Here is an 18,230-nt window from a genome sequence, read left to right as displayed (position 1 = left end):
AGCGATTCTCCTGCTTCAGCCTCCCAAGTAGCTGGGATTACAGGTGCGCACCACTATGCCCAGCTAATTTTTGTATTTTTAGTAGAGACGGGGGTCTCACCATATTGGTCAGGATGGCCTTGAACTCCTGACCTTGTGATCTGTCCACCTTGGCCTCCCAAAGTGCTGGGATTACAGATGTGAGCCACCGCACCTGGCCCAAATTAGCCATTTTCTTAAATCAAAAATAAGTATCATATGAACAATGTGGTAAAGAAACTTAAAGAGAGAAAGATCCGTTTTGTCAGCCATGAGAGCTCCATAGGTAGATGGATTGTGTATTGGACCTTCAAAGTTAAATGCGGTTTAATAGGAAAATATTAAAGAAAGCAGTTCCACATGGAGAAACAGTAAGAGCCAAAACTAAGATGTGGAAAGGATAATAGTAGATTGGCTAGGACATAAGTTTTATGTAAAAGAATAATGGGCAATTAAACTGGAATGGCATGTTGAGGTCAATTTTGGAAGGTTTTCCATGGCAGGCTAAGGAAATTGGCTTTTATACTTATATTTCCGGTAGTGAGTCATTGAAGATTCTTGAGCAGTGATGACACAACCCAAACGGAACTTTAGGAAGATAGTGCTCAAAGCAATTGTAAGATAGCCTAAAGACAGAGAGGGGAAACCACAGCCATAATCCAAAAATATGAGAATAAGAACCTGAATGACAGCAGTGTTGTGAGACAGTCCTTTATGGGCCTCTCACAGTTTAGTTGTCCAAATAATGTCAAAATGTATTGTAAGCTCTAAAACACAATGTAAGTATCAACTATTATTTTTATTACCATTAACATTATTAAAGGAAAAGGAAGGGGATGAAATTCTGAGCCAATGTTGCTGCTTAAACAAGCAATCCTCAATAAAGTTGGAGGTGGGAGACAACAGATTAAACTAACGGTTAAAGTGGGCTTTGGGAATTATTTGTAATTGTCAGTTTTTAAAATTCTCTCAGTCTCCCCATTAATATGGAAACTTCAGAGTCAATCATATCAGAACCAATGGGAAACATCTGATGAGGGAACAGAGAGAGACACAGAAACATTATGCTGGGAATTGTTAAGAAGAAGATTCTCCCATGAATAATGGTAAGTTTCTCTTTAGTGATCATAATTTTTATTTAAAATGCATTTCTGTGTTGCTTATTTCTCCTAACTTCATTCATCTTCCATTCTTCATTTTTTTGTATCCACAAGTCACACCAGCTTTGCTGAAGTGATAACTGATAACACTCAGCCAGGATTGAGACTAAGCATAGCACATTATTGGAGGTTTCAGCCTTTTCACAGGACGTACAATGTCAATAGAGCATACATTGATGGGAGGGAAGATGAAATTCGTACCTGCTTTTGTATTTGGATAGAAACAAGAATGTAAGCATCACTCCATGGGGACCAGTACAGGGAAGATGCTTTTCTACCCTGGTACCTTTTAAGTGCATTACACTGAAATATTTATGCTTGTTGCTTTGCAAATAAAAAGAATCCAATAAATGCTAAACTCATAACATTATTAATTTATTGGACATCTATGGTCTTGTACCTCCAGTAATCACAGGAAGTCTTCAAACAACAAACAATTATTTAAAAAAAATAAAATAAAAAAGATAAAATAATGAGGTCAGCAGGAATAAATGGATACTTGTTAAAAGTCAGAAACATGACATCAGAATAAAGGAAAGAGAGTTTCGTTCAGTTCAGAACCGCTCACTGAGCCCCTACGATGTAATAGGCGTTTGTGTAAGTTGTCAGAAATACAAAGATGAAGGACACAGGGCCCGTCCTTGGGGAGCTTCAGCCAGTGAAGGAGAAAGAGGCCTAAAAATATAAAACTGAGGCAATTATAAAAATCATTACCTTCAGATGTCTACATTGTCAATAAAAGATTGGACTTGGCAAAGTCCACCAACTGATACAAGAAGAATTATGTGGAAGGTTCTCCATTTTTGCCTAGGTTCTAGGAGGAAGAAAAATTTTTCCTTGATAGTTTAAAATCTCACACTGAGATCTCGAATTTAGGGGCGGACAGTTTAAAATCTTGAACTTGAGACTCTGGATTTAGGGTTGGTTCAACATGTGGAAGAAATTAACATTAAAATTGCTCCTGAACTGATCTGGTAGATTGTTTTGTTTTGTTTTGTTTTTCAAAAATGGCCATAAGAACATTTCCCATGCCACGTGCTCTTCTTACAAAATCCCTTTGACATACCTGCTATTAAAAGGTGGAGTCCACTTTCCCTGCCCCTTGAATCTGAGTGAGCCGCAACCATGACAGAAGTGATACCCTATGCTTTCCAAGGTTAGGTAATAAAAGGCAAGACAGCTTTTTTTCTGGCTGTCTTCTGGATGCTCACTGTTAGAACCCAGCCCCATGCCATGAGCCTAGTCACTTCAAGAGGGCACATATAGGCTGTAGGCAATCCAGCCAACAGTTCCAGCTGAGGTCCCAGATAACATTCAGCATCTACCACCAGACATGTGAATGAAAGAGGCTTTATATGACTCAGCCCCCAGCCTTTGGTTCTTCTCAGCTAAGGTCCCAGGTACCATGGAGCAGAGACCAGACAGCCCCACTGTGCCCTTTTTGAAGTTTTGTCCAATAGACTCCATGAGCTAATTAAATGATGGTAGTTGTTTTTTGTCACTACACTTGAGGGGGTTAGTTTTGCAGCAACAGCAACTAGAACAAATGGTGATATGTCAGAGGTACAGCATGAAAGCAAATATAAGCCTTTTTGAAAAAACACCCATGATTCAAATCACAGACAATGGGAGAGACAAAGACAGAGAGAGAAAGCCTCCAAAGAAGATGAGCTATCCATCAAAAATACAAATGTACGAAAAGAAATCATTCATGAGTGTGAGTCGATAGACACAATAAGCTGCAGAATTAGATCCCAAGAACTTGGAATAATAGTGTGATAATCAGACAAGCATATAAAATAAGTATATTTAAAATCATGTACATTTTTAAAAAACAAAAGCTGTTGTAAGACTAAGGAATAGTTTCACTGGTACAAATCACACAAAACCCAAAATAATTTACTTAAGATAGAAGGTTATTTTGTCTTATGTAAACAAAGCCCAGAAGTAAGAAGTCTAGGGCTGATATGATAGCTCAAAGAGTATGGTGAACTCATAGTCCTTCTATCTTGTGACTTCTACCTCATAGTTAACTATAATTTGGTTCTCAAATTATAGCTTCTACCTCATGGTTCAATATAACTACTCAAGCTCTAATTATTACATCTGCATTCCGGCCAACAAGCAAAGGGAATCCGGGCTAAGAAGTTCTCATCCCTGCCTTTAAGAACACTTCCTGGAAGCCACACCATATTAGAGCGCATTATTTGTGGCTTCAGCCTTTTCACAGGACTTTCAATGTCTACAGAGGATAAATGTGAGGGAGGGAGGAAGGATAGAATTTGTATGCTCTTTTGTCTTTGCATAAAAACAAGAACGTAAATATCACCCCATGGAGGCACAGAACTGGGAAGATGCTTTTCTACCCTGGTACATTTTAAGTGCATTACACTGAATTATTTACACGGCCAGTATGCTTAAACTCTGTACTGGGTTGAATAGTGGCCCCCAAAATTCATATCCACCCAGAAACTCAGAATTTAACCTTTCTGGAAATAACATATTTGCAGGTATAATCAGTTAAAATAAGATGATACTGGATGAAGACGGGCCCTAATCCAGTGACTAGTGACTTTATAAAAAGAGAAAACAGACAGATGCACAGGGAGATGCCCTGTGACAATGGAGGCAGAAATTGGAGTGTGGTATCTACAAGCCATGGAATGCCAACATTGCCAGCAGCCATCATAAGGTAGGAAAAGGCACGGAAGTAGCCCTCCCCTAGAATCTCACAAGCACGGCCCTGCCAACACCTCGATTTGGGACTTCTGGCCTCCAGAACTGTGAAATAATGAATTTCTGTGGTTTTAAAACACACAGTTTGTCACAGCCCTAGGAAACTAATATATCCCCCACTGGCCAGAATTTAATTACATGGGCACACACATCTGTAGGAGAGGCTGTGAGGTGCCTTGATTCTATGCTGCCAGAAATGACATAACAATTACATTCATTTAGTACCAGTGTTTGTTAGCTATATATTCTGATTGCCTCATCATACAATGATTTTTGTAATATTATTTTCCATAGAGAAACTAGAAAAATAATGCAGTCTATCTCTAACATGACTAATCAAGATTTAGTGTGGTGGGATTTGGGGTTATTAATATCTTAGAACAGTTTCTTTCCACTTCACAAACAGTTGTTGCTAATTTCATGTATATTTCTAAAACTGTCAAATTTAGGGAAACTTGTATTAAATTTCTTTTATATCTGAGACATTACAAGTGTATTTGCTGCTTATGGTGTTGCTAAGGGTTTCTGCCTTACAAACACCGGACTTCTAATACATACATTTTTAGAACCCCAATCAAAAAGAGAAAGAAAGTATGGTATATTGCCGGACATGGTGGCTCACACCTGTAATCCCTTTGGATTACTTTGGGAGGCCGAGGTGAAAGAAACACTTAGGCCCAGGAGTTTGAGACCAGCCTGGTCAACATCATGAGACCCTCGTCTCTATAAAAATAAAAAAGATTTGTTGGGCGTGGTGGGACACATCTGCGTTCTTAACTACTAGGGAGGATGAGGCAGGAGAATCGCTTAAGCCCTGGAGGTCAAGGCTGCAGTAAGCCGAGATCATGCCACTGCACTCCAGCCTGGATGACAGAGTAGGGCCCTGTCTCATTTAAAAAAAAAAAAAAAAAAAAGGCATGATGCATTTATGGTTATATCTGTTTATTCCCAGCAGGAGATAATTTCCATTTTGACTAGATGTCACTGATTACTGAGTTCTCCACTTACAGATCTACACGTCTGACGACCGCATCAAATAAAATTTCACAGAGCAGCTTCTGGTTCTGCACACTCCAATCTTGCTTCTCTTCCATCACCTGGACTCTTCTGATGCCATGTGCCACAGGACACGTTTATATGACAGTGCAACCTCTGGTACTTTATTTTCACATCATGAGCAGCAGGAGTATCCCTGGAAGACATTTCTTCAGTGGGAGAGCCAGGAATAACATGAAAAATGACTCAGAACCCCATAAATATATTTTATTAAATCCAAACTAAATGTATTCCCAACTCGGTTTTCCTTCAGTTTGATTCCAAAATGCCCAGCATCACCCTGCACAAAGAGAGGTGTTATAGAAGGGAAGTAGGAGTGGAAAGAAAATTGGTCTTAACCAAACAGTGTTAAAATAGTTTATTTTTGCAAATTAAATACATACATATGAATGTGTAAACATATTGCGATGTCCCTTCCCAGGGCACTGAAAGAAGCCTGTCCAAGCAAGGGGCCCTAAAGCTGAGTTTCTTTAGCTTTACAGTAGATTCACCTCTGCTAAAAAGAGATACCATCCAGACCCTGTAAAAAAAAAAAAAAAAAAAAAAGACAAATTAGTGATAACAATTATGGGCATAAGAAATGAAAACACTTTTCATAAAAGAGAGAACACAAATGACCATAAAACTATGAAAAGACATTCAACCTTACCTAAGATGAAAATTAAAATAGCCATTCCAATTAAAAAATATTAATAGCTTTGTAACACAGGGTGATAGCAAGATTGGAAACTTACTTATTACTGTTTACATTGCAAATTGATGCAACCAGTTTGGAGAACAATTGAACAATACCTGCAAAAGTTGAGCTACACATATTCTAAGTCTGGGATTCTACTTTGAGGTATCTACCCTGCAGACACTCTCATATATGTTCACCAGAGAAATGTACAAGGATGTTCATTGCAGCACTGTTATGTTAGATAGGAGGAATAAGTTCTAGAGTACTAGAGCACTGTCCGATGACTATAGTGAACAGTATTATATAGTTTCAAATAGCTAAAAAGAGGATATTGAACATTCCCAACACAAAGGAATGATAAGTGTCTGAGATGATGAATATGCTAATTATTCTGATTTCATCATTTTACATTGTATGTATCAAAACATCACTGTGTGTCCCTTACATATGTACAATTATTATTCACCATGTAGAAAATAAAATTAAAAAATAAATAAATATCTACTCACCCAGGCCCTTACACATTGGCATTTCCAGAGCTTTATTTCCTTTTGCCAGTGGAGCCTCCATTCCATTCCAGGCTTCCTCTTTTTGGCTCCAAAACTCACAAAGGAGCCTAAAGTTGGTCTTTGGATGCACAAAAGATTCACCTGTATTTCAAAATAAACTCTAACTTATTTTGTTAGAAATAAGTGAACAGCTGTCTAAGGTATTTTAAGGTATTATATATTAGTATCTCTGCAAGACAGTACTTTGATAAGTTATAAGAGGTGGTCATTTTTCAATCTACTAGAACTTTAGGCTATTGTGACCTAAAGTATTTTCTCAGTTAGGGTTCAAGGCTTATTACTGTGATTTTCATTTCCGGATAAATGGAGGAAGTAGCAGTGGAGACTGAGAGAAGGAAGTGGTAGAGTTAAATTGAAAAGTATTTCTGAAGTAGCAGAGACCAGGTTTAGTGGCTAATCAGATGCGGCAAATGAAAGAAAGAGACTTTAGTACCTGGGCAAATGGTGATGTCATTCATCTAAATGGGTAATATAGAAAAGGAAGCCATTATTGAGTCTTAGGTGTGTTGACATTGAGGCAGCCATAGGAAAAGAGTGGAAATGTTCTGTAGGCGGTAGTATAGTATACATGGAATCCAGAAACAAGAGAAGAGGTCTAGCTGAAGAATATTTATAAGCTGTTAGCACTTACATAGAAACTTGAAGTTATGGGCTTAGCATATCATTCGATGAGTATATAAAGCAGTAGATTTTAATTTTGGGGGGGTGATGGATCCCATTGGAAATCTAATAAAAGCTATGGATCCCTTCCCCTCACTTTGTCTCTTCACCTTCCAGAAATTATCCTATGTGCACATAAAATTCTGTCTATACCAAAGACCTTACTTATGAAGTTGCTGATGTCCCAAGTTTATGTACAACTCTGAGAACATTCAAGAAAGTGCTCCCTGGCTCACGCCTGTAATCCCAGCATTTTGGGATGCCAAGGCAAGGGGATCACCTGAGGTCATGAGTTCAAGACCAGCCTGACCAATGCAGTGAAACCCTGTCTCTACTAAAAATACAAAAAATTAGCCAGGCGTGGTGGTGCACACCTGTGATCCCAGGTACTTGGGAGGCTGAGGCAGGAAAATCACTTGAATCCCAGAGGCAGAGGTTGCAGTGAGCTGAGATCACACCACTGCACTCCTGCCTGGGTGACAGAGCCCAGGTTGTCTCAGAAAAAGAAAAAGAAAGAAAGGAAGTGCTCCCCAAGCCCTTACCCTACCCTTATCCCACCTATAGTATAACTTATTTGGACTTATGAGGCACCAGCCCACATGGCAAGAGATCAGGGCACTGGAAGAATGCTTTGTTTTCTCTACTTCCTATCTCCTCCCTATGTAAACCCATTGATGAGGTTCCTACCTCTTAACAGTCAAATAATTGATCCTGGGCAATGTCATTACCACACTCCCACGACCTCCTTTGGAACACCTAATGTCTGAACTGATGAATAAGCCCTATCCCTGTGTTTCAGAGTGCTGCGAGCCTGCATGACTCACCAACTCTGATTCTTGATCTGTTTTGTGAACTCCCACCAGTTTTGGGCCATGCTCTGGGTCTGGAATTTTACAATAACTTTAAAGATGAAAATCTTAGGCCGGGCACAGTGGCTCATGCCTGCAATCCCAGCACTTTGGGAGACCGAGACAGGTGGATCACGAGGTCAGGAGATGGAGACCATCCTGGCTAACACGGTGAAACCCTGTCTCTACTCAAAATACAAAAACTTAGCCAGGCATGGTGGCGGACGCCTGTAGTCCCAGCTACTCGGGAGGCTGAGGCAGGAGAATGGCGTGAACCCGGGAGGCGGAGCTTGCAGTGAGCAGAGATGGCGCCACTGCACTCCAGTCTGGGCGACAGAGCGAGACTCCGTCTCCAAAAAGAAAAAAAAGAAAGAAAAGAAAATCTTAAAATCACTTGCCAAAAAAAAAAAAAAAAAAATGAGAGAGAGATCACATGCTATTTTCCTAGGTCTCAGATCATAGCCAAGTATTTCGGGGGTACATTTCATAGGGCTAGGAGAGATAAACAAGATTGTCTACGGTGAAATAAAACAGCTGCTTTTACTACATCCAATGCTTCTAGCTGCTCTACATAACAGTTTGCCTCCTGTAAATAATTGTGCTAAACAATAGACCCACCTACAGGATGCTAAGAAAAGTGCAACCATAGGAATTTAAGGCCATCTGTTAGCTGTTCTACTCTCTCTGCTCATCTCTGCCCGATCTCTTTTCAGAAAAATATTCATTCCCCATGTGGTCAAGACAGCAGGATTCTGGACTCTTGCTTGTCATCCCACAAGTTCGTGTCCAATGTTATAGGTTGAGCAACTCATCCTGAGCAAATCCAGGCTGTCTCCATTTTTAAATCGAAATGGAAATTTTATTGGAAATAAATGGAAATTAATGGAAAATTTATCCATTTAAATTGAAATTTTAAATTGAAATGCCCATATCCCAGGAAGCCCCTCAGTCTAAGGCACTGACAAGAAAGTATCAATGGTCCCTGTATCTTATCCTTTCTGCAGAGCAAGAAATTTATGGCATCATCTTGCTGGTAACTGACTTGGCAGCAGGCTGACCAAACAGTAGTATAACTTACACATATGGGCTCCCAATTCAAAGTCTAATCATCATAAGGATCACAAAGTCCTTCTCCCTTTCATCACCTTTGTGAACTTTAAAACTGCACAGTTGAGTCTTGGATTTCTGAATGCTTTGGCTACAGCACACTTTTGTTTTGGTGTAAGTGCACTTCTTAAAATGTCTATCCTGAAATCAATCACCTCAATACCAATCAATATTTTCCAGGCTTCATTTGATTTTGAGATCACATTGCTCTTAATCGAATGATAACATACTCATACCCACATTCCCCTGCTCCAGGAAATTCAGTCTTTCACCAGAATCTGCCCCAAAGCGTTTCCGGAAATGCCCTAGAGATGCTTCCCTGCTAGCCAGTCCTTGGAAGACCAGCAGTCTGCCACCAGGCCCCGGATGGTCTCTGGCCCATGAAGCCCTGCTCATTCCACAATCTCCCTGTCTCCCGCTTTCCCACTCCCTACGCCGAGCCTCCTCCCGAGAGTGAACACAGACTGTTTTCCCTAATCACCACCGCAGCCCTGGGAACCTGATGTAAATGTAACAGGAAACTAAGGGGAAGTGCCAGCTGAGTAACGTTAACTGCTCCTGCTTGGGACAATTCTCAGTACAGGGTGACATCGAGTTGTGTATGGGAGCAAGAACTTCACCATCAGGTAGGCCTGAGTTCTGCCCTAGTAGTTGTGTTACGCTGAAAACCCCATCTATGTTCTCTGAGCTGGCTCCCTCCATCTGTAAGATGAAGAAAATGATAAATAGTATCTATCCCACACGAAAACTCATACACGAATGTTGAAAAAGTTGAAACATCCCAAATGCCCATCCGCTGATGAATGGATAAACAAAATGTGGCTGTATTTATCACTGGAATATTATTTGGCAGAAAAAGGAATGAAGTACTGATATACGGTACAGCATCAAGGAACCCGTAAGTGAAAGAAGCCAGTCACAAAAGACCATACATCATATGACTCCAGCCAAATGAAGTGTCCAGAATGGGAAATCTATAGAGAAATAAAGGAGATCAGTGACGGCCTAGGGCAGGGGGTGGAGGTGAGTAGGAAGGAAATGGGCAGTGACTATTAATGGGCATAAGCTTTCTTTGTAGGATGAGAAAATGTTCTAAAATTAGATTATGGTGATGGGCACAGAACACTAAATACACTAGAAAAATCCAATGAATTATATATTTTAAATAGGCTGTGTAAATTATGTATCAATAAAGCTATTAAAAATAATAATCCGGCTGGGCACGGTGGCTCACGCCTGTAATCCCAGCACACTGGGAGTCCAAGGTATGTGGATCACCTGAGGTCAGGAGTTTGAGACCAGCCTGACCAACATAGTGAAACCTCCCTCTACAAAAATACAAAAAAAAAAATTTGCCCAGGCATGATGGTGGGCCTCTGTAATCCCAGCTACTCTCCTGGAGGCTGAGGCAGGAGAATCACTTGAACCTGGGAGGCAGAGGTTGCAGCGATCCAAGATCATGCCACTGCAGCCTGAGCAACAGAGTGAGACTCTGTCTCAAAAAACAAAACAAAACAAAAAAGCAGAAAAAAAGAAACTTTTCCAAAGAGATACGATCTTACAAAGACATAACTTTGACAAAAAATATACAAAGAACTTTTTGTCAAACCAAACATGTTTCCCCATCTAAAATTTCCAAGCACTGATAAGGATTATTTCTAAAAATTCTGGATTAATACCTGTGGAGTGCCTACCATGTACCTACCAGGCACAAGTGCAAGGTGTTGGAGGTACAGCAATGGAAGACAGTTTTTGTCCTCAAGTATAACCAAGACAGTCATCCACCCTGTAACAGCATGATTAGCCATTTCTCTAATTTAAATTTCTAACTCTAGTGACCATCAAAACACCTACCTGCTCAAGTTAATAGAAATCCAGGGAGTATCCTCACTCTCTCATGACTTCCTGTTGTTACAACTCTGGACACTTTCCCCCAACATATCCCACTTAACAACTTTAGCCCAGGCCCCAGTTGTTAAAGCTTAAGGATCAACTTTTTTAACTCACACACCAGCCATTTTCTCAAGGCATACCAGTGTCCAGGTGGCTGCATGAGTTGACACTGGGTCCAGAGGCATCTCTTACCTCCAGTTGTTCTTGTGTGGAAACCAGTGATCCATTTAAACTACTCCTCCCACTGTGATAATATAATTTTGTTTTTAGAGGAAATATACTTTTCCTGCTGCCCAACCTTGGTCATATTGGCTAACCCAAGCCATCCAATATATTTCACTTCATTTTAACCACAAATAGAAAAGGTCTTTCCTTCTAAGAGATTACTGTGTTCCCACCTAAATATGTCTGATTCCTCCTCAGCAATCTCCAAGCTCCAAGCCCTCCCCATCTAACAGGTATGTAGGAGGGATACCACAGCTCCATCCTCCAGAACCAGCCCTGGTTAACCCAAAACTCCTTGTTACACTCTTCTCCAAACTCCACTCCCCAAAAAGTGCTCTTTCAGAACAAAGTGAGTCTGTCCCAAAGGTTTATTGACTTATTCTCTAGGGACAGGAAACTCATCACTAAATAGACATACTTGTGCATACACACACACATGTATAAACACACACACAGTGACTCCTACAAGGTTCTCTAAATCAGAGTGGTCATGACCAGAAAACATGAATTTCCGATGTTTCCATGTTGAGAATGAAAGTTTGATCAACTTCTCACTCCCAACCAGTTGAGTTCTAAGTCGTCACATGGGCCTGACCAGTTGCTCTGGCCTCCAGGTTTCCCAGACTCCAGTTTTATTTCAATAGCCTGGGTACTTTGGCAGGGAGGGGGCTGGAGAACTGAAACAATTGATTGGCTGGAGATGAAATCACAGGGACACCTAAAACTGTCTTCATGTGGCTGAGTCAGTTCCTGGAAGGGGGCCTCAGGACCAGGTGGCATCTCTTGTTCTGTTAAAATGCTGAATCTGAAAAATATCTCAAAGACCAGTTCGTTAGGTTTCACAATAGCGATGTTATCTACAGGAGTAGATGGGGGAGTTATAAATCATGTGACCCCCAGTCTTGTGATTCTGGGGTGGTAAACAACTTATAGAAAAACAAACTAAGCAATTCCAGGTCATTGTTTAACTATGCCTATTCTATAGCGAAGGTCAAGGCCCTACCACAATTTTAGCCTTGTCTTACGAATGCAGCTTCAGTCTACAAACAAGGAGTAGGGGGTAATTTTCCTTGCCTCAAAGTTTAACTATGAACTAAATTTCTGTCATACTTATCTTGGCTTCCATGCTAGAAAAAGCAAAAAAGTAACTTAGCCTGTGAGGTTAGAAGCAAGATGGAGTCAGTCACGTTAGACTTCTCTCATTGCTTATTCCGAAAAGGCAGTTTCACCAAGAGTTTGGGGGGTTCTAATCCTAGAAGGTTGGGGGGTTGGACAGACAACACCACAGATGTATCTATAATGATGATGATGGAAAAGTTTTGGTGTCTTCAGACCACAAAGGCTGTTCCTTTATATCTTTTTTGGTACCACATATCCCTACCTTAACCTCTGTTTCAGGATGCCCATACTCTCTCTGTTCACCAATCTGGCCAGTAGCCAACAATTGGCTCAGTAAAGTGGGAATGGGTGGAGAAAATAAAAAGGAAGGAGTTGAAAAAAGTGCCACTTGAATGCCCCAGTTGCCATCCCCTACTTTGACCCACAATTTGCACAAAACAGAATTCATATTCTTCACAAATGTGATATTTTAAGTTGCTGATATTCCCTCAAATCTATTCTAGTCTTGGAGAAAGTGGCGAAGACCTACCAAGCTTCAAATATCCTTTACTGAGTTTTTTTCTTAATAACTTAGGTGATGAAAACATTCCTTCCCTGATTTGACCACCTTTCAGTTCTGGGGAGTGTCCACCAAGTGACACGAAGGGAATCAGCAGTTTCCCATAAGCATCTGGCTCAGCATGGTGGGCAGAGGTGGTTGGTAATGATGCTGGTTCATCCAGGGAAGGGAGGGCTGGTGAGTGGGTGTGTGTTTAAGAATCACAGCAGGTTCCAAGCTGAGCATCCTACAAGACTGAGAGACAGGATCACCCCAAATTCAGCTAATGCTCATGTTATCACGCTGCAGAGGACCCCATTCAGCTGAGCAACATAATTGAAAATATAATGGAGGTTACGAGCTTCTTTCTGTTCTGTGCCCCTGGGCCCCAGGTCTTCTGTCTGCTCCAGGCTAGGGGAGGTGCAGGAAGGGTGAGACTCAAGGTGGGTTTTTATTCCCTGATTACACTTGCTGAGCTCTTGGTACAGGACATGTGAAGGACTTGGTGCCAGGACTCGCTGCAGTGACTGGTGAAGAGGCCTTGGACAGACCTGCTGGGGCAATTACAGGCCACAACAGCCTAAAGTTCTAGCAAATTGAGAAATAACCACCTGTTATAACTTACCAAACAACTGTCTTGCAGAGATACGAATATATTAACACCTTAGTGAGCTCTAATGGTATTGTAAACGGACTGGGACACAGGAACAATGCTGCCTTGGGGGCATGCTGACCAGACAGCTTTCCAAATCCGTGGATGCATTGTGCCTTGGCCACTCACACGCCAACTAGTGGCCCAGAGCTCTGGCCAGGCAACCTGAAATCAGGTAATGTGTCTTCCCTGGACACCACGTAGCTGGAGTAGTATTGTTCCCTGAGATGTGAAAAAACAGAACAGCACAGAAATATTGGGCAGTGACACCAGCTGTGACACCATAGCATGTTAAAGGGCCTTTTGCTGTCAAAAGAGCCAACAACTCAATAGTGCCATGTTTGGACCCCTTAGACTAAGCCTTGGACTGTGCTGGGTTTGCACAGGGTGAGTGGTGGAAGCAGCTTAGCCAATGCTAGGCTCCAAGTGGAACCTTAGACTCCTCAAGTGGCGGCCCTGAGAAGGTCTGCTCAGTCAGTGCAGTCTAAAGTCGATGTTTGGAGAACTGCTCATCACCCAGGTCTGGAAACCTCACTCCCAGAGGTATTAGCACATCCAGTAGTAGGTAGAAAAAGAAGAGGAAGACTCATGAAACTGATTCTGCTCACTGGTTACAGCAATGACCTTGGCTTGGGCAGAGGTAAAAAGTCATCTGAAATAAGGTTCCTAGAGTATTTATCATTCTATTTCTCTCTTCTAGGCAAGGAGTTTCCAAACCTAGCCCAGGACCAATGCCTAGAGCTCTTGTTTGAAATGCAGATTCCTGAACACCAGCCCCAAAGATTCTGATCCAACAGGAGTGGGGTATACCCAGGAATCTGTATGTGTATCAAGGGCCCTGTTCCAGGTGATCCTGACTTAGGGGATCCAAGGACCAGCATTTGGGAATAACCACTCTAACACACCCCATCTCCATATATTATTGTCATTCACTGAGAATTGGTGGTGCCTCAGATGAGGAGCCAGTGTAACAAACAGCCAGCATGTTCCTACACTCCCGCACGGACGCACCTATGTGTCATGGGGCATGTGTCTCTGAGATCTGCCTCCCAGCCACTTCATACCATCCTTGTAGCACACATGCACATTACACCAATTCAGTTCAGCAAATGTTTATTGGGTACCTGCAATAGGCAAGGCACAGTACCAGCTGCCGTGGGCTACAAACACAAGAAGGCTAGGCCTCACCCTCGAGAGGCTTACAGTCTAATAGGGAGAGAGACACTCACAGTAACAAAAATACAAGGCAAAATGAGGTGAGCTCTACGGCAGAGGCAAAAACAACAGGAGAACAGCGAGCAGGGATAGATCAGACACATCTTAGCCGATCAGATGTTGGATGCAGGGAGTGGCGTTTCCCAGGCCCCGGGAGGTGGGTCAGGTTCACACAGGTGAACTGGAGAAAGAAGCACACTCAGGCACAGGCAACATAGAGGTGGGAAAGTGCAATGAAATGCTCAGAGAACAGAGATGCCGGCCTTGACCAAAACACAGGAGGCCAACAGGATAACAGAGGACCTAAGCTGGAGAAGTGGTTTCAGGCCAGATGGTGGGATCGCTCATAGCAGGATTTTGTTCTTTTTTTTTTTTTCTTTTTTTTTGAGATGGAGTCTCGCTATGTCGCCCACGTTGGAGAGCAGTGGCACGATCTCGGCTCACTGCAAGCTCTGCCTCCCAGGTTCACGCCACTCTCCTGCCTCAGCCTCCCAAGTAGCTGGGACTACAGGTGCCAGCCACCATGCCCAGCTAATTTTTTTGTATTTTTAGTAGAGATGGGGTTTCACCGTGTTAGCCAGGATGGTCTTGATCTCCTGACCTCATGATCCTCCCGCCTTGGCCTCCCAAAGTGCTGGGATTACAGGCATGAGCCACCGTGCCCAGCCTCTTTTTTTCTTTTTTTTTTTTAATGAGACAAAGTCTTGATCTACCGCCCAGGCTGGAGTGCAATGCCACAGTCATAGTTCACTAGAGCCTCAGCCTCCTGAGATCAAGCGATCCTCCTCCAAGTAGCTGGGACTACAGGCACATGCCACCACACCCAGCTAATGTTGTGTGCATGTGTGTTTTTTGTAGAGACAGGCTCTCACTTTGTTGCACAGGCTGGTCTCAGACTCCTGAACTCACACGATCCTCCTACCTTGGCCTCCAAAAGGTCTGAGATTATAGGCTTAAGCTACCACACCCAGCTATAGTGAGGAGATCTGACTCATTCCATTGGTAATGGTGAACCATTGAAGGTTTGTGAGCAGAGGAGTGACATGACTTCATTTCCACAAGTCTGGGCACACTGCTATGAGTAATACATGATTAGCTTTATTCTTTTTGTTAACCTTACTCTATGGCTTACACCCACGCCTGGTCTCAAAGCAGAAGTGCAAACCTGAGCCCCATAACCACACATACTTTCCAGGCTGCACAAAGCAGGAAGCAGTGGCCTTAGCTAGGTAAACTTTGAGCTCATTTAACAGCTTTGCACCTTCTCCACAGAAAAGGAAGTGAGGCTTTCCAGAACAATTTGAGAGTAAGGGGCAGAGCACAAGGACGGTACTTCACAAACTTCTGTCACCTAAGCATGGCAAGAATAAGCTGCAGAGAAAATGGGAGTGCAGAAGAAAATGGTGGAGAGATGCAATTGACATAACTAGCATCATCCAAACTGAACCCTTTCCTAGTATAACTTCTGTAATAACTCACCTCCGCCTCCAGCTAGTGGGAAGGGAGATTCCACAGTCTGACTCACTAGATCAGTAGATGGGGTTTCTAAGCGCTCTACACATAGAAGGATCTCTGTGGACAGAGGCTCCTAGGATCCTGCTTAACCATCCAATGAGGAAGGAGAATGGTGCCCACCCGCTCCTGGGCCACCCCAGCCTGCGAAGGGATGCGAGGCCACTGCTGTCCAGGTGGACACAGCAATGCTGGTTAGCGAGGGCTCCCCCAGAACCTCCACACCAGCCGAAGTGGGTGCTTGGGTGGAGAGCACAGAGGGGGGTGAAGTCACAGCTGGGTTTCCGAGGAGGAATGCTCCTGGGGCGCTGGCATGCACCTCCGGGCCTGGCCCAGTGGGGCCTCCGGCACCATTGCTGATGGTCCACAGGCACGGATAGGGGCTGCAGAGACAGAGAAAGAGGGGAAGGGAATGTTCAATGGCACTCCAAGGAAGGAGTGCCGCCTGACAAGCACGCACATAGTACTGAGAAGTTACAAGAGGGCTTCTGGCCATGGCTTTATTTGTAGCTGTGACACAGATTAGTCCTGTTCCTGCAGAAAAGCTAAGAGAAGCAGCAAAGTATGGTGGAATGATGATAAGATTAAGTATTCTGGTACTGGCCCTGCCACCAGTGAGTTATTTGGTTTTAGACACAGAATTTCATTTATCTGGGTTCCCTTGCAGCCTATGTAAAATTGGCAGGGCAGTAGAATAAAGGTATTAAAACTGTATGATTTCTGCATCTGATCTCTCCCTGGCCAATGTGGCATAATAACCAGGAAACATCACTGTCAGAAGACTTGAGTTTAAATCCCAGCTCTACCACTTATTAGCTCTGTGGCCTTGGCTAAATTACTTAACATCTCTGAGTGTCAGTTTTCTCATCTTCAAGATGTGGAGTCATAATTTTACCTACCTTACAGAGATTGCTACAAGGATTAAATAGGAGAAGAATATGGTCCTTAGCATGTAGTACTCAGTAAATGGTGGTTGTTATCATTATTTCTTCCATTCCTGGTCTCCACCTGTGATTTCCGGTGCTTGGCAGAAAGGCTGAGAGCTAGAACACTTTCTTTGCCTTCTCTAGTTCTATAGCACTGGTTCACACACTTGGTTGCACATTCGGCACATTGGAATCACTCAGGGAGTTTTTAAAAGTAATATTGCTGCCTGGGTCCCACTCTCACCCCACTCTCCTGCCCCAGAGATTCTGATTGAACTGATCTGGCATGCAGCCTGAGTATGAGGATTTTTTTAAGTTTCCCAGGTGATTGTAATGTACAGCCAAGCTTGCACCTTAATATAGATGCAGTTGGAACAGGTGAAATGATCCCAATGTTTTCAGCCTTTAGTCATCACTACATTTCTTACATTTCAGAGTTTCTGCATTGCCCAATAATATTGCTTGATAATGGGCTTATTATCCAAAGGCAATATTGAATACATTTGTTTTGCTTTGTTTCTGACAAAATATTTATGGAGTCAGGAATTAGTTAAACACACCAACAGGGAAGCCAGAGTTGGCAATGCCATCATTCACCTGGTGCCATTTTTCAGTGCTGCAGGCCTCCTTGGACCATATGAAACCTACAGTAGCCCATCCTCTGAGCTCTCTCTGAGCTAGCTCAGCTTATGGGGATTCTGGCCCTAATCTTCAGAAGATGCTCTTCTACATTATCTCTTACAGACCCTTTCTGATGCCGCCTGGGCCAGTGGAAGAACCATGGGCTCTGAGCTGTACTGCTTACTACAGAAACTTTAGGAAGTTTTTAAGGCCTCTGAGCTTCAGTTTCTTCATCAGCAAAATAGGAATTTTAATACCTGCCTTATAGTTGTCTTTGAGTACTACAGATGACTTATATATGGATGACTTATATATATGTAAGTATCCAGTATACAACTTGGCACATGATTATTTAATATCTTCTGGAACCCCAATCTTCATTTTCTTTTTCACTTTCTACCACAGCCCAAATCAATGCTTTTCCCTCAGATCCTCTAGATCAGTGTCAAATGCAAATGATGCTCTAGATCAGTGTCAAAATGCAAACCATAAATGCCAGCTGCATATGTAAGTTTAAATTCTCTAGTAGCCACATTTAGAAAAAAAGTAATAAATTTATTAATATTTTATTTAACCAAAATATTCCAAATATTATCATTTCAACATGCATTTGATGTAAATATATATTATATACATATATTTATATCACAATATTTACATAATAACATCTATATTTACATATACTATTATATTTTT

At 42.2% G+C, this 18,230-nt stretch overlaps 1 protein-coding gene across 1 annotated transcript in view; it reads right to left on the bottom strand.

The window, feature by feature from the left end:
* Positions 1-15,151: 15,151 nt before the first annotated feature.
* The window catches only part of TBX19 (T-box 19), a 32,491-nt gene continuing 29,412 nt past the window's right edge, over positions 15,152-18,230 (bottom strand). Inside the window, exon 8 of the mRNA XM_011933416.1 lies at positions 15,152-16,370. Coding sequence (XP_011788806.1) covers positions 16,076-16,370 — 295 coding nt within the window. The 3' untranslated portion in view covers positions 15,152-16,075. The remainder of the gene's footprint in view (positions 16,371-18,230) is intronic.

This window comes from Colobus angolensis, unplaced genomic scaffold, assembly GCF_000951035.1.
Source record: "Colobus angolensis palliatus isolate OR3802 unplaced genomic scaffold, Cang.pa_1.0 Scaffold126, whole genome shotgun sequence".
Lineage (NCBI taxonomy): Eukaryota > Metazoa > Chordata > Mammalia > Primates > Cercopithecidae > Colobus > Colobus angolensis.
This window is presented reverse-complemented; position numbering and strand designations above follow the sequence as displayed.